The 18,103-nt window shown below is 37.2% G+C and overlaps 1 protein-coding gene and 1 long non-coding RNA gene across 4 annotated transcripts in view; one reads left to right on the top strand and one right to left on the bottom strand.

The window, feature by feature from the left end:
- The window catches only part of LOC133612592 (protein arginine N-methyltransferase 8), an 84,223-nt gene that overhangs the window by 63,298 nt on the left and 2,822 nt on the right, over window positions 1–18,103 (top strand). The window contains exons 7-8 of the mRNA XM_061970157.1: window positions 9,390–9,505; window positions 16,998–17,148. Of these exons, the coding sequence (XP_061826141.1) occupies window positions 9,390–9,505; window positions 16,998–17,148 (267 nt within the window). The remainder of the gene's footprint in view (window positions 1–9,389; window positions 9,506–16,997; window positions 17,149–18,103) is intronic.
- LOC140679049 (uncharacterized) overlaps window positions 1–18,103 on the bottom strand; it is a 43,695-nt gene that overhangs the window by 22,903 nt on the left and 2,689 nt on the right. For 2 of the 3 annotated variants that reach the window (XR_012050633.1, XR_012050635.1), the window contains exons 2-3: window positions 16,938–17,054; window positions 2,909–3,125 (exon numbers count right to left, since the gene is read on the bottom strand). This is a non-coding gene — a long non-coding RNA (uncharacterized lncRNA). Of the gene's footprint in view, window positions 1–2,908; window positions 3,126–16,937; window positions 17,578–18,103 lie in introns of those variants that run through there. The other variant, XR_012050634.1, reaches the window with a different exon arrangement.

The raw sequence follows: 18,103 nt of genomic DNA, 5'->3' as shown, positions 1-18,103 counted from the left end.
TAGCTACATTAGCCTACTATCAAAATGACTATGTGTCCAAGGCTGAAGCAAATCTTTGTTGACAGAAATGTTGAAATGTAATATTTAATCTACACATTTTTACAACATTAAAACCATTAGTAAATCAGAGGTTACTCAGAAGGTGAGATAACTTCTGGAAATTACTGGCTTTTAATGGCCAAAGATATATATGTGTGTGTCCAAGTTAAAGGAAACGGCAGGCTGTCTTCTTTTAATAGATTTACTACAATCTTTGGCAAGCTAGGTAATGTTTGCTGTGGTCTGGAACATGGCATACAAACAACTATCTAAAATGCAGCCAATATTACATACAGATAATGTGTCATGAGACATGCAACTATAAATTAAATACACAGAGGATAAAAGTGAAGGATATTAAATTAACTCAAATATACCTACAAATGAGGCATAATGATGCAATATGTACATACAGCTAGCCTAAATAGCATGTTAGCAGCGATTAGCTTGCAGTCATGCAGTGACCAAATATGCCCGATTAGCACTCCAACAAGTCGACATCAACAAAGATCACCTTTGTGCATTCACGCACAGTATAAAAAGTTTGGTGGACAAAATGAGACAAAAAAGGAGTGAAAGATTTTAAATGTAAACAAACTGTTGCGTCACAGTCCATGGTGAGTTTAAGAACCGCCGAAATTAGTAGGACAAAACGATGTTCACCAAATACCGTATTTTTCGGAGTATAAGTCGCACCGGAGTATAAGTCGCACCCTCCGAAAATGCATAATAAAGAAGGAAAAAACATATGTAAGTCGCACTGGAGTATAAGTCGCATTTTTGGGGGAAATGTATTTGATAAAACCCAACACCAAAAATAGACATTTGAAAGGCAATTTAAAATAAATAAAGAATAGTGAACAACAGGCTGAATAAGTGTACGTTATATGACGCATAAATAACCAACTGAGAACGTGCCTGGTATGTTAACGTAACATACTATGGTAAGAGTCGTTCAAATAACTAGAAAATATACAACATGCTATTCATTTACCAAACAATCTGTCACTCCTAATCGCTAAATCCCATGAAATCTTATACGTCTAGTCTCTTACGTGAATGAGCTAAATAATATTATTTGATATTTTACGGTAATGTGTTAATAATTTCACACATAAGTCGCTCCGGAGTATAAGTCGCACCCCCGGCCAAACTATGAAAAAAACTGCGACTTATAGTCCGAAAAATACGGTACTCTTATCAGTGAAGCATACACACAAACATATTAAACAGTGGGCTTTCTAACTATTGGGAAAGTTTGTGTCATTTTTGTCCTCAAACAAAAAACATACGAAAACAAAAACATTATTTTTCTCCCATCTTTTTCCATTTTCAATCATTTTTTAAAAATGCTCCAGGAAGCCACTAGGGCGGCACTAAAGAGCAGCGGGTTGCTGACCCCCGACCTAGTTGGAGTCTCCTCACTCATATTTGCACTGACGTATGCAGAGACCTAATCACCGACCGTATAACCTGTGCTGCCTACCAGGTTAACCATCCAAGGTTAAGGGAAATGAGCATGATTAAACTGTGTTGTTACATGATTACTGCGATAATTGTTTTGTGATTAATCTCATGAGTAAATGCGTTACATTTTACAGCTGAAATGTAATTAAATGATTTAAAAGTGCGAACATGTGGGCCTTAATAGTAAGGAGTAGGGTTGTACGGTATACCAGTATTAGTATAGTACCGCGATACTAATGAATCATATTCGGTACTATACCGCCTCTGAAAAGTACAGGCCCCCCCGAATAGCTAAACATGCTTCACTACACACCGTAGCTCACCGGCGTCAAAATGTAAACAAACACCATGGGTGGATCTACATCTAACATCTACTGTAATGATACCAAGTACAATAGCGTATCTAGTCGACATTAATATGATTACGTCGATATTTTTTGGCATCACAACATCATCTTTGGTTTTTGAAAAATGTATATTATGTTTATAAACTCAGGAGATATGTCTCTGGACACATGAGGACTTTGAATATGACAAATGTATGATCCTGTAACTACTTGGTATCGGATTGAACACCACATTTGTGGTATCATCCAAAACTAATGTAAATTATCAAACAAGAGAAGAATAAGTGATTATTACATTTTAACAGAAGTGTTGATAGAACATGTTAAAAGAGAAAGTAAGCAGATATTAACAGTAAATGAACAAGTAGATTCATAATAATTTTTACAGCTTGTCCTTTATAATGTTGATAAAATAATAGAATGGAAAATTACACAATATGTTATTGCATACGTCAGCAGACTAATTAGGAGCCTTTGTTTGCTTACTTACTACTAAAAGACAAGTTGTCTTGTATGTTCATTATTTTATTTAAGGACAAACTTGCAATAAGAAACAAATGTTTAATGTACCGTAAAAAAAAAGTGTTAAAATAAAGCCAATAATACTATTTTTTGTGGTATTTAGAAAAGTACCGAAAAGTATCGAAATAATTCTGGTACCGATACCAAAATATTGGTATCGGGACAACACTAGTAAGGAGGAAGATTTGAATCTCTGTGTGGAGTGTGCTTGTTCTCCCCATGAATACTTTTGGTACTGTGGCTTCCTACCACATCCCCAAAACATGCACGTTGGGTTATTTGGGCATTCTAAATTGTCCACATGTGTGAATGGTTGTTTTGTCTACAGCAGTGCTTCTCAACCGGTTGTGGTTTGGGACCCACCATCACCACTTAATTACAAGCGGCGACCCAAATTGCGGATTTTTTAACTATCAACAATTCCGTGAAAAGACAATGCCATTTGAATTTAAGAGTAGTGCCAGCAAAAACAAGTGTAATTGACATTTCATCTGAGGGCTTTGAATCAGAGCAACTGGAGTTTCCCGTCATACCTGGTAGTCCTGATTATGGGCAGAATTCCCCCATGCAACACAACAGCAGCTGGAGCCGTGAGATGCTATCTGTCTTTTTATGGCGCCTTCTGCCGCAACCATGTTCCTTTCCTGCTCCCCGGCCATTTCCTGAGCCACGGACGGCACAATAAAGTCCCAACTTGATGTCCTTGGCCCAGAAAACATGGCACGCACCTCTTGGCTTTGTAGTAAACAACTAGAACACACAGAAGAACATGAGGTCCATTTAGAAATATTGGCTCATGACAATGTTTTTTTTTTTTTTTTTTGCACAAGCTAAGACCCATTTTTTGAGAATCACTGATCCACAACATATGTGTTCTGTGATCAACTGGTGACCCTTCAAAAGGTGTACCCCAAAGTCAGGTGGGATAAGCTCGAGCTCACCCATGACCCTAATGAGGACGAGCAGTGCAAAAATGAAAGAATGAATAAGTAATAAAAAAAAATAAAAAAAATAATAACAATACTTAGCAGACTTTTTAGTGGATACGTGTACAAATAAATTGATTTGAATCAAAAATTGTGTTGAATCAAGAATTAACTCCAGTAGAATTGTCCCCTCCAAGAACCGGGAATCGAATCAAATTGTGAGTTGTTGTAAGAATTCCGTCCCTATTAAAATATGTAATATATAAATTCTAATTAGGGATGTCCGATAATGGCTTTTTGCCGATATCCGATATTCCGATATTGTCCAACTCTTTAATTACCGATACCGATATCAACCAATACCGATATCAACCGATATATACAGTCGTGGAATTAACACATTATTATGCCTAATTTGGACAACCAGGTATGGTGAAGATAAGGTACTTTTAAAAAAAATTAATAAAATAAAATAAGATAAATAAATTAAAAACATTTTCTTGAATAAAAAATAAAGTAAAACAATATAAAAACAGTTACATTGAAACTAGTAATTAATGAAAATTAGTAAAATTAACTGTTAAAGGTGAGTACTATTAGTGGACCAGCAGCACGCACAATCATGTGTGCTTACGGACTGTATCCCTTGCAGACTGTATTGATATATATTGATATATAATGTAGGAACCAGAATATTAATAACAGAAAGAAACAACCCTTTTGTGTGAATGAGTGTGAATGAGTGTAAATGGGGGAGGAAGGTTTTTTGGGTTGGTGCACTAATTGTAAGTGTATTTTGTGTTTTTTATGTTGATTTAATTAAAAATAAAGAAAGATACCGATAATAAAAAAAAAACGATACCGATAATTTCCGATATTCCATTTTAACGCATTTATCGGCCGATAATATCGGACATCTCTCATTCAAATGTAGACGTTTGTTCACACTGGGTAAAATATCTCTTGAATTATGTTATTATATGATAAACAGCACAATAATTTAGGACCTGATCGAGTGAGATTGACATGTCAGGGCTTTTAAATGATCAGTATTGTGAACTGAAAAAGTAGTCAATTGGATAAAATGTAGATTTGTTTAAATGAATAATTATTGTTTGGAGATTACAGACATTATGCATACACAGTGGTACTGCATTTTTCATACTCCCCAGTTTTCAGAGATCATTTTCGTCAAAACTTTACCCCACCTTGGTATATATTTTACCCCGGTTTTCGAATACCATTCCTTTTTAAACAAAACCCAAAACCAGTGAAGTTGGCACGTTAGGTAAATCGTATATAAAAACAGAATACAATGATTTGCAAATCCTTTTCAACCTATATTCAATTGAATAGACTGCAAAGACAAGATACTCAACGTTCGAACTGGTAAACTTTGACATTTTTTGCAAATATTAGCTCATTTGGAATTTGATGCCTGCAACATGTTTCAAAAAAGCTGGCAAAAGTGGCAAAAAAAGACTGAGAAAGTTGAGGAATGCTCATGACACACTTTTTGGAACATCCCACAGGTAAACAGGCTAATTGGGAACAGGTGGGTGCCATGATTTGGGTATAAAAGCAGCTTCTATGAAATGCTCAGTCATTCACAAACAAGGATGGGGCGAGGGTCACCACTTTGTGAACAAATGTGTGAGCAAATTGTCCAACAGTTTAACCCTTGTATTATGTTAAGGGTCAATTTGACCCATTTCAGTTTTTGTGTTGATCAAAGTACTGGTTATCCTTTCTTTTTCTTGCTGAAATTTGGTGACTTTTCCTCATCTAGGGTCATGAACTGGTGTGTAAAATCTGGACACTTTGATGTGTATTGGGAATGTCTGTCTAGAGTTGTATACAAAGATGATGTTGCGGGTCATTTTGACCCAGACGCTTTGATGTGGGTAAACAGCTGTTCAGATCCAAAATAAACATGTCTCTATGATGTACTTTTTACTTTGATGTACAATTGTTTGTAGTTTGATTGCCTCTGAGACCCAGAGCCAGGTGTGTGAAGAGAGGGAACTTTCTCACACTTGTCCTTGTCACTGTTCTCATGTCATCTCTTTGACAAACTCACCAAAAATGAGCTCCAGAATGATGACATCTGAGGAGGCTTTATCACTGATTTTTAACTGGGATAGTGATGTAGAGGAAGAGATTTCAGAAACAGAGGATTTTTCAGAGACAGAGGACAATGTTATTGCTGATCCAGATTGTCAATTTTCCTACGATGAGGAGGATTCAGAGGACGAGTCTGCCGTTGTTCCTCCAACAGATGAAAACCAAGGAATGCAGCAATCATCATCCACAGAGGGGACATAGGCATCTAAGGACGGTAATATAAAATGGTCAACATCACCACACCCAAGCCGAGGCAGACTATCATCTTCCAATGTGATCAAAATGACTCCCGGTCCTACAAGATTTGCTGTCACACGAGTTGATGAGATTCAATCAGCTCTTCATATCCCCACCAATAGAGAGGATTATACTGGAAATGACCAACTTGGAGGGGAGGCGTGTGTTTCAACAGAAATGGAAGCCACTGGATCAGACTGACTTGCATGCTTACATTGGAGTTCTGTTATTAGCTGGAGTGTACAGGTCAAAGGGAGAAGCCACTGCAACTCTATGGAATGAAGAGAATGGAAGGCCAATCTTTCGTGCAACAATGTCTCTGGAGACATTCCACATGATATCTCGTGTGATCCGCTTTGACAACCGCGACACCAGAGCTGGTCGACGTGAAAGAGACAAACTAGCTGCGATCAGAGATGTGTGGGATAAATGGGTTGAAAATGTACCTTTGTTGTACAATCCTGGTCCCCATGTTACTGTAGATGAGCGCCTTGTTCCATTCAGGAGGCGCTGTCCTTTCCGACAGTACATGCCCAACAAGCCCGCCAAGTATGGCATCAAAATATGGGCAGCCTGTGATGCAAAATCCAGCTATGCATGGAATATGCAAGTATACACTGGAAAGCTACCTGGAGGAACATCTGAGAAGAATCAGGGGATGTGTGTGGTGCTGGAAATGAGTGAAGGGCTGCAAGGTCATAACATTACATGTGACAATTTCTTTACATCCTACCGCCTTGGAGATGAACTTCAGAAGAGAAAGCTGACCATGTTGGGAACAGTCAGAAGAAATAAGCCAAAACTTCCCACCGAAATTCTGAAGATGCAGGGCAAACCTCTGCATTCCTCAATATTTGCTTTCACTGAGAAAGCAACAGTTGTTTCATACTGCCCAAAGAGAAACAAGAATGTTCTTGTAATGAGTACAATGCACACAGATGGAGCACAAGAGAAGACATGAAGCCACAAAAGATCCTGGATTATAACTCCACCAAAGGAAAAGTTGACAATCTGGACAAAGTCACAGCAACATACAGCTTCCAGCGCAAGACAGCCCGTTGGCCTTTGGTGATTTTCTACAACATTGTGGACAAGTCTGCTTACAATGCCTATGTCCTGTGGACTGCAATCAACCAGAAATGGAATGCCGGCAAATTGTACAGACGTCGGCTTTTCCTGGAAGAACTCGGCAAAGCACTTGTCACTTCCAAGATCCAGACGCGAGCCAGGCCAGCTCGATCCCCAGCAACTGCAGCTGTCATTGAAAAGGTCAAACTCAGGTCACCCAACCCAACCTCACCCAACCAACATCCAGTGGACACAGGTGGAAAGAAAAGGAAAAGATGCCATGTATGTCCCTCCCGAGAGGACAGTAAAACAAGTACCTCTTGTGTGAAATGCAAAAATTACATCTGCAGAAAGCACACAGTAACATTCTGTCCATCATGTGGAGAGCATTGAAAATGTTGAAGAAAATTTGGAGAGCATTGAAAATGTTGAAGTTCGCTGGGATGAAGTTAAAGTTGAAGTTAAAGTATTTCTTATATATAGTGTTGGAAATAAAAATGTATTGTATGTCACTTTTCTAAATGTTTATATAACCTAAAATAAAGTTGTTATTGGTTTAACCTGTTTTCTTGACTGTTTTGAGTGCATTTACACAGTACGGGTCAAAATGACCCGCAACATAATCAATGTCATTTTTTTTCAACATAATACAAGGGTTAAGAACAACATTTCTCAACGAGCTATTGCAAGGAATTTAGGGATTTCACCATCTACGGTCCGTAATATTATCAAAAAGTTCAGAGAATCTGGGGAAATCACTGCACGTAAGGCCCGTGACCTTCGATCCCTCAGGCTGTACTGCATCAAAAACCGACATCAGTGTGTAAAGGATATCACCACATGGGCTTAGGAACACTTCAGAAAACCACTGTCAGTAACTACACTTTGTCACTACATCTGTAAGTCCAAGTTAAAACTCTACTATGCAAATCCAAAGCCATTTATCAACAACACCCAGAAACGCCGCCGGCTTCGCTGGGCCCGAGCTCATCTAAGATGGATTGATGCAAAGTGCAAAAGTGTTCTGTGGTCTGACGAGTCCACATTTCAAATGGTTTTTGGAAACTGTGGACGTCGTGTCTTCCGGAACAAAGAGGAAAAGAAACATCCGGACTGTTATAGGTGCAAAGTTCAAAAGCCAGCATCTGTGATGGTATAGGGGTGTATTAATGCCCAAGGCATGGGTACATTACACATCTGTGAAGGCACCATTAATGCTGAAAGGTACATACAAGTTTTGGAGCAACATACTGTATGTTGCCATCCAAGCAATGTCTTTTTCATGGATGCCCCTGCTTATTTCAGCAAGACAATGCCAAACCCCGTTCTGCAAGTGTTACAACAGTGTGGTTTTGTAGTAAAAGAGTGCGGGTACTAGACTGGCCTGCATGAAGTCCAGACCTGTCTACCATTGAAAATGTGTGGCGCAATATGAAGCCTAAAATACCACAAGGGAGACCCCGGACTGTTGAACAACTTAAGCTGTACATCAAGCAAGAATGGGAAAGAATGCCACCTGAAAAACGTAAAAAATTGGTCTCCTCGGTTCCCAAACGTTTACTGAGTGTTGTTAAAAGGAAAGGCCATGTAACACAGTGGTAAAAATGCCATTGTGCGAACTTTTTTGCAACCTGTTGCTGCCATTAAATTTTAAGTTAATGATTTTTTGCAAAATAAAATGTTAAATATAATTAAATATCTTGTCTTTGCAGTCTATTCAATTGAATATAAGTTGAAAAGGATTTGAAAATCATTGTATTCTGTTTTTATTTACAATTTACACAACGTGCCAACTTCACTGGTTTTGGGTTTTGTACTATACTATCGTTCTTGTGGTACGGATGGGGCTAAATCTGGGACTTTGGGAACTACATTTTGTGGCATCTAATGTGTGCTGGTATGACAAAAGTTTGTTGAATCAGTAAAACACAGCAAAAAGTAATAACACAAGCACTTTATTTGTGAATATGTTATCTAACTGCTAATATGTGTGCTAATTATATCCCACAAATTGCCAGTTGCGTGAATCTGTTGCTGTGCAAAGCCCGCCCCGGGCGTTGCTGGGACTGCGGAGCATTTTGACTCCTTGAATACTGTTTTGTGCAGCAGAGTTGTGCAAATGTGAATTTCACACATGGCTGCACTGAAAGGAGGGATGCACAAATTGACCTCATATTCTCGTGTGGGCAGATGGACCCAATTGACCTTTGCGCCGAGGTAGAAGTGGCCTCGTGTCGCACTGCAGCAGTCAACATGCTGCGCTCATTAGCGGGAAGCACCGTCTCATTTTAGGGAGCAGCACTAATGTTAATATAGAACACCGGAGGAACTATATTGCTTGTCAACTAGGGTCACAAGTGGACTTGTTTGTTCTGATGAATAATGGATGCAATAAGCCATCCTTCCTTGTAAGGACTATTACATATGTGTTCATGGATGTTAACAAATCGTATTTGTGTCATACCTCCAAACATCGAGAGGTATGAATCAGACAATTTTGGACAAGTACCCTGCCTGCTTTGAAGTTATAGCTGTAATAGTTTAATATCCCTTAGCTTTTCAACCAAAAACAACAAGTAGACATTTGCATAATATTTTATACAGGCTTTGATGACTGAGCCGAATACATGTTGAGGTATAATGATATTGTGATTCCCAGGGTGGGAGAATGTGTATGGCTTCGACATGACTTGTATTCGCAATGTGGCAATCAAGGAGCCGCTGGTTGACGTCGTGGACCAGAAACAGGTGGTGACCAACTCCTGCCTGGTCAAAGTAAGTCAAATATTTACTGTTGGCTTATGTTCAGTCCACTTCTGTCTTACATGTGAGTATTATTCACTGTTTCTTAATCACACACCAGCTGTATGGAAGCTATTTCCTCCGCTGAGAGAATATAAAATGTTGTAATTATGATAGAAACATACATAATTATAAGCTACAAAGTCAAAAGTATGTGCTGAAAAGTAAAAATCATTGTATGACAAGTTATGTTGTTACTGTTAGCTAAAACGAGGGTCCCCAAACATTTTGACTCAGGGGCCACATTGGGTTAAAGGGAACTTCACTTGTTTTGGAATTTTGCCTATTGTTCGCAATCATTGTTAAAAATATGACGACGGATTCATTTTTTTTTTTAATGCATTTTAAATATGAAATAAATGTAAATAAAAGTCTGTTTACACCAGAACCAGTCCCATAAAATCCAATAAATAACCATTCAATAAGCGCCAACAATACTCCATTTCTTTATGTGAATAATAAGTATTAGTGATATTGTTATTTTTTTAATGCATTCTAAATATTACAAAAATCTAAATACAAGTCTGTTTATACCGGCGCCAATAGGAGGTCCCATAAACTCCAATAAATACCCATTCAATAAGCGATCCATCCATCCATTTTCTACCGCTTGTCCCTTTCGGGAGTTGTGGGGGGGCTGGAGCCTATCTCAGCTGCACACGGGGTACAATCTGGACAAGTCGCCACCTCATCGCACATTTCGTGATTTGAATAATAAGTATTAGTGATATTGTTATTATAAGCGCTAACGCAGACAAACTATTTATAGCGGCGTTGCGCTAACAAGTTGTGTACAATTTCAACAGGTTTCCTCACTTGTTTGCACCCTGGAAGTTCATTGTAGATCCTAAATCATGCCTCTCACCTGGCAAGTAGATGGCTGAGGATGTACTCCGACAAGTTGGTACACTTTCTCAGCCATTTAGGACCCGGAAATAGCGAGAACGAGAATTTAATAGAGTGCACAACTGTGAGAGTGGCCGTGTGCGCTGATCACATTTAAACAGATGCTTTCACACGGAAACGGCGATAACAATGATTTAAGTCTGCATATATATTTAATACCAAATCTAAGAGTGAAGTTTGACAGACATGTAGAAATACAGTACAACCTGCAATAAAGTCCGATTTTCGGGGAAACTCGCCAATATAAAGTATAAATGATAAAACATTGGGCATTGAGAGTATGTAAACCAGTCCTACTTTGTTTACTTCCCTGATGACCTTCCTAAAGTTTTGTAATCCATCAGAAATATCAAGAAGCTAAAATGTGTCAAACATGTCGAAGTGTGCAGAGTGTCATGCATTTTAACCATAGTGCTTGGTAATGGATTTAAATTTATATAATTTTGAATTGTGTGTGGACATTTTTTTTATAATTTCCACTAGGGTTGTCCCAATACCAATATTTTGGTACCAGTATCAAAATGTATTTAGATACTTTTTGAAATTGCGTTATTGAAAGTCAGAATTATGAGATGAAAGATCAAAATTATGACACAAAATGTCAAAATTGTGAGCTAAAAAGTAAAAAAAATATGATACACAAGTCGTAATTATAATCATGAGGTAAAACGTTTAAATTATGATATAAAGTCTAAATTATTAGATAAGAAGTGGAAATTATGGGATAAGAGAGTCATAATTATGTGATAAACAGTCAAAACTATGAGAAAGAAAATCATACCTTTGAGTATGAGATAAGAAGTCCAATTTATGTTATACAAAAGTCCTAATTATAAAGTATAACATTTTAATTATAAAATGAAAGGTTGATATGAGGATAAAATAAAAATTATGAAATTCAAATCATAATAAGGCAACAAGTCAAAACCATAAGAAAGATGGTAGCGATTATGTGACATAAAGTTGAAAGTATAAGATATGAAATCATAATTATAAAATAAAAAATCTAAATTGTAAAATAAAAGGTTGAGATTATGACATACAAAAGTCATAATTATGAGATAAAAAGTTGAACTCATGACAACCATGGCTGTGTAATTCTATATATGATTATTCCAGCGTTGAAACAAAAGGCTCCAGTGAAGAAAAATGTGCAGTTTGTGTCTCGTAATTTCATGTCTTTTTGAAATGGCACTGATTCTGCGTGTATAATTAGTGTAAAGGACATTTAAAAGACCGATATGGTGCACCATTTCGCACACATAAGTATCACCCCCAGTTACCCTTCTGTTTAAACGTATCATTACTGCAATTGCTTGGCCCATTGTCACTTTTATTGTGTGATTGTTCCATCATTCTAGACTTGCTCACTGCACACTTGCTGCTTGCCAGGCACCTTTTTTTCTATTTTTGATAATAAAACCAGTGAGTGATGGTTATTGTCAAATATCACAGATGGGATTTTGCAAAGTCAGTGGCGGTGTGGCACGGTTGGTAGAGCGGTTTCACTATGTAAAGCTCTTTGAGTCTCTAGGGAAAATCGCTATATAGATATAATTAACTTCACATTTTGTGAAAAAAAAGATTACAACAGTAAAAACAAATGACTGCTGCTCTGATTGCAGTCTAATTTTGGATTGTGGAGAAGAAAATGCCAGATGCTGGTGTTGACGTGGATGAATTCAACATAAATAACTTGACTTTTGAACTTTCAAATATGATCTAATGCATTAGTAGTCGTTACTTGTGAAAAACATTTGACTCTGATATTCCCCTCATTTTATGACCAGTAAACAAAGCTCAATCCAGCGCACAGCGTCTGGCAGTGTGCAAGCAGTCCATATATCTTAAAAATGATGCCGCAACAAACAAATAATTTCACTCGAGCTGATTTTATGCTGACTGAAGCTGGAGTTGATCTACGGTCGCCTGCATGAAGTATTGCATGAAGAATGCTCATGATAGTAAATCAGATCTACACATTGTATTTGGAAGATGCATTGCCTTGTACCAGTCAATTGATGTTATTTAGCACATATAGTACAGAGTCACAAAAATAAATTAAGTATACATTTCTGTGACTGTTTCTGTATCTTTTGTTGCAACCCAAATTTCACCAAAAGGCCAGATATTATGGAGTGACATTATTGATAAAACTCCACAATGTTTTTTTTTTTTTTTTTTTTTTTACAATTCACAAGTGAAAAAAATATTTTCTTCAATTAAAAAACGATTTGCAAGTAAAAAAAAAAATTTTTCTGCAAGTTAAAACATTTGGTAGTAATACAAAAGGGACAAGCGGTAGGCAATTGAGGGATGGATGGATTCCACACTGTTGCACCCAGAGCAGCTGTAATTCGCACCCTGCAACGACAGGTGGTGCTGCTGAGTTAATTTAAGACCGTCAGAGCTTTTGCGCATGGTGCGGTCCGCAAAAAATTAAGAAGAAGAAGCAGGGTGGATATTAAAATGGCGGACAGAAGAGGGGAAACAAGTTCAAGCTGTAAATTAACTTGTAAGCTTCACCTATTTTCTGTCAACCATTTTACTCCCCACCCTGCTTCTTCTTCATTATTTTTGGGGCGATCAAGACCCAACAATGGGCTCCACCCATATGGTTAAGAAACACTGTTCTAAGGTACTATACCCCAATTAGAAAACATGTAACCTATCAAACACTGACACAACCAGAGTCAGTTGACACAGTGGACCAGCTCAGCCCTACGGTCAACAAATGAATGCATATGAAATTTAAAGTACCAGTAGAGTGAAAAAACAAGTTGACTTTATATGATTATTTGTGTTTCATTGTATCCATTAAACCACATCCAATTGTATTTACAATCTGCAAAGTATGTGAAAATACAGTTTAAACATCACAAAATGCCACAAACTCTTGTCAGCAATTTTGAATATTCCGCTGTGAATATCTTCGGCAATTTCTCTAGATTCTACGTCAGTGTATTGAGCATACTTGCCAACCCTCCCGAATTTTCCAGGAGACTCCCGAAATTCAGCGCCTCTCCCGAAAACCTCCCGGGACAAATATTCTCCCGAAAATCTCCTGATTTTCAGCCGGAGCTGGAGGCCACCCCCCCCTTCCAGCTCAATGCGGACCTGAGTGAGGACAGCCTTTTTTTTATGACGGGAGGAAAACAGGGTGACAATAACTAAATCATCCAGACTAGAGATACATTGTATTATTATGTTTATCTTACCTAAAAATAAATATATTTATTAATTAAAAAAAACAACTAAATACATTTTTACTATATTTTGCTAAAAACATCAAAATTAATTGTATTTGTATTTTTTTTGACTCCTTATTACATCCAGTCATAGAATTATACATTAAAATAAACATATTGGAAATAATTAATTTTAAATGATCATAATAATTCATTTAAAATGACCATATTTAATTATTAAAATAATTGCTTGTTTATCAACAACTTTAGAATTTTATTCATTACATTTTGAAGCTCTCAGAAGCCAAGTTTTGTTATATTCCTTAAGATTTATTTATGCAAGTTTGAAGTATCAATTATCTAAACACAGTTTTGTTTGCATATTTTCAGGATATATATATATATATATATATATATATATATATATATATATATATATATATATATATATATATATGTCTTAATAAGATTATCCAAAAAATAGTGCTCGATACCGTGGTAGAGCGCAATATATGTATGTGTGGGAAAAAAATCACAAGACTACTTCATCTCTACAGGCCTGTTTCATGAGGGGTTCCCTCAATCATCAGGAGATGTTCAACAACTATATATATATATATATATATATATATATATATATATATATATATATATATATGTATATGTATATGTATGTATATATATATATATGTATGAAATACTTGACTTGGTGAATTCTAGCTGTCAATATACTTCTCCCCTCTTAACCACGCCCCCGCCCTCAACCACGCCCCCGTCCCACCCCCGACCACGCCCCCCACCCTCTACCTCCCGAAATCAGAGGTCTCAAGGTTGGCAAGTATGGTATTGAGTGTAGTAACGTTTCTGCACTCTGACCATACTATCAGATCAGTCATACTGGAAATACGTAAAAATTGGAAAGAGATGTGTTGTTTATCATTCACAATCCTTATGTAAGACAAAACACATATGCTTGGCTTTTTTTATGCATTCAAAGTCATAAATAAATAGCTAACAATTGAGTCAGCAGATCGAGGGTCTTTTATTGCGCTAATTATAACCTCTAAAAACATCCAGAAACTGCCAACAATACTACATGTGACCTGAAAATGAACCAAATATGAGTGATATTGCTATTATAAGCACCAACGCTGACGGCCTATTCGAGCGGTGCATATAAAGCAGTGAGCTAATGCTATCTTACGCTGCTGTTGTTGACACACTAAGCCGGCGGCTGCTTCTGCTTCATCTCAAATGTACTAATTGTAAATTATAGATTACAATTCATGCATCTCTAAACCTGGTAGTAGACAAATGTAGCCATGGATCAAGAGACTGGTCGACTTTGATATCAGAGATGGCAAAAAACACACAAAAAGACTAATGTTTTTTCAACCCTTTGTGAGGACTGCGCTTGAATCTTCATCTAAACTGAATTATGTGAGCGTCCTGTGGGTCGGCACCCCAGCAAGAGTGGACATATTACAGTAAGTGTTTGTTTTCTTATGGTTAGCAACGCTGCTGATGCTCTAGTGTTACTCATTTTTGTGTTTGGGCTCAAAAATATAAGGTTCTGGATCATAATTTTTCCCAAAAGTCTTTTGTTCCTAAAGCTACGTCACAGATCACGTGATTGGCTTCCTCGTTAACTCAAAATGGTTCGGGAGTCTCCGTGAAACTGATACTGTTTTGATCATATCTATCTATTCACAATCTTTAGAAGTCTTTTGGTGTCATAAATCAGACAAATATGATAATAGCTTCAATATAGAGGCAGCTTGTTTTTCCACTCTACTGGTACTTCAAGCATACTTGCCAACCCTTCCGGATTTTCCGGGAGACTCCCGAAATTCAGCGCCTCTCCCGAAAACCTCCCGGGACAAATTTTCTCCCGAAAATCTCCCGAAATTCAGGTGGAGCTGGAGGCCACGCCCCCTCCAGCTCCATGCGGACCTGAGTGACGTGTCGACAGCAGCCAGCCTGTTCTCACGTCCGCTGTCCCACAATATAAACAGCGTGCCTGCCCAATCACGTTATAACTGTAGAATGATCGAGGGCGAGTTCTTGGTTTCTTATTGGCAGTTTCATTAACGTCCTCCCAGCGCGGTAACAACACACAACAACAGCAGTCACGTTTTCGTCTACCGTAAAGCAGTTTGTCTGCCGTAAACAGCAATGTTGTGACACTCTTAAACAGGACCATACTGCCATCTACTGTACATGCATATGTGACAATAACATCTAGGACTTTTAGAGAGTGCAGTGCACAACTGCTATACTATATATATATATATATATATATATATATATATATACACACACACGCATATATATGTATATATATAGCTAGAATTCACTGAAAGTCAAGTATTTCATATATATATATATATATATGAAATACTTGAGTATTATATATATATATATATATATATGCATATGAAATACTTGACTTGATGAATTCTAGCTGTAAATATACTCCCCCCCTCTTAACCACGCCCTCACCCTCCCCACCCCCCACCTCCCGAAATCAGAGGTCTCAAGGTTGGCAAGTATGACTTCAAGGTGCCAGTATTATGGAAAAAAAAGTTTACTTTTTATGCTTGATTGTACCTATGAAACCATATCCAATAGGATTTACAATTTGCAAAGTATGTGAATATAATGTGAACATAACAAAATGCCACAATTTCAGATGGCCATTTTGAAAATTCCGCTCCGAATATCTTTGGCAATTTCCATAGATTCGGGGTCGGATGACGTCAAGTGGGACGGTTTTTCACTGTTGTCCCGTGAACTCTCTAACAACCAAAGTTCCGTGGGTACATTATGTAAACCCACTACACCCGTAGTGTACTGACATATGTAAGTTTATATTACTAATGGCAACCATTGAGGATGAATGCCCCATAACAAGAACATAGAAAAAAAGAAGAAGCTTATCCACTACAGCGTCGGCGTGGTCTACAATACATTTTGACAGATTTTTGAGCGCCGGGTGTAATGACTTATATTCTCAATTTTAAGTTTTGGTATTGCTTGCTGGCGTCATCTTGCAGTCTACACCTATCTCCTATATGTGACTGGTAGCACTTTTTACACCATGTACCAAATAAAATAGGTTCGAGGTCGGTATGCACAACCAGAATTATTCCGCTCAATAGGCGCACCGGGTTATGAGGCGCACTGTCAATTTTTGAGAAAATGAAAGAATTTTAAGTGTGCCTTATAGTTCGAACAATAAGGTATATGATATTAGCTTCAATATAGAGGCAACTTGTTTTGCATTATACTGGTACTTTATGACCCATTACCTGTGAGTTGATATACTTCGATATACTTGATGTGAGAGATCCATCGCTCTCCGCTTACAGGAAGTGGACATCTACACGGTGAAGACTGAGGACCTTTCTTTCACGTCAGCATTCTGTCTGCAGATCCAGAGAAACGACTACATTCATGCACTGGTCACCTACTTCAACATTGAGTTCACCAAATGTCACAAAAAAACTGGTTTCTCCACTGGTAAGTAAGGGGTTTTACTCGCTTCAACAACTTTATTAAGTCTTGGCGTTAAAGCCTTGAAAATTTATTTATTCATATTTTGATTGATATTGTCATACTACAACCCCGTTTTGAAACAAAAGCTAATGCTGGAAATTAACATTACAAATAGTCTCTCATTCACAGCACTTTTGCGAAAATAAAATTGAGTTACATTGTTTCAGACATTTCGGACTATGCACTTCTTTCCGATAGGCTCATTAAATTTTAGCTAATTTTTTGGGGGAGTAAACAATGTACTGCCTTTAAATATGATCACCAGCCAAATCCACAGTGGGCTAATACAACCATTACAATATCGAGAATGCTTCAAAAATGTTCCCTTTACAAATTATGCTCCTTCATTTCAATAGGGAATGATGGATTAATTGCAACAATTGTATAGTAATGCAGTTGTTTACAGTGGTATTAAAATTAAATGTACTTTCCATATTCAATATTGAAATGATAAAATAATCAAAGTAATTTGTAACAATAATATTTAACATTAATACAATTTAAATAAAGCAATTGTATTTGATGTATGTATTTGTTCACAATGCATTTCTACAGCAATGCAAACCAACAAAAATAGTGAAATTAATTTTTGAAAACTGAACATTATCAAAGCGTTTTTAAAACAATTATTGAATTGATTTCAAATAAAATAGTTGATTATGATGGCATGCTTCAAAGCCTGGGTGATTGTGGTGTGTGACTGACCTCTAGTGGGGATAAAGTAAATCGAAATCTATTATGAATTGAGTTTTGATGAGCTAAATTGAATTTAACAATAGTTCAGATAGTCGAGCAGAACTTCTAAACGTTTTTTTTTTTTCTATTAGCACTCTTGAAGGCACAATTAATGTCCATATAGTCAATGTCACATTCCAACGATACACAGCCACACTTGATCAAAGAGAAGTCGGGGAGGAAG

Source organism: Nerophis lumbriciformis, linkage group LG10 (genome assembly GCF_033978685.3).
Source record: "Nerophis lumbriciformis linkage group LG10, RoL_Nlum_v2.1, whole genome shotgun sequence".
NCBI classification, from domain to species: Eukaryota; Metazoa; Chordata; class Actinopteri; order Syngnathiformes; family Syngnathidae; genus Nerophis; species Nerophis lumbriciformis.
This window is presented reverse-complemented; position numbering and strand designations above follow the sequence as displayed.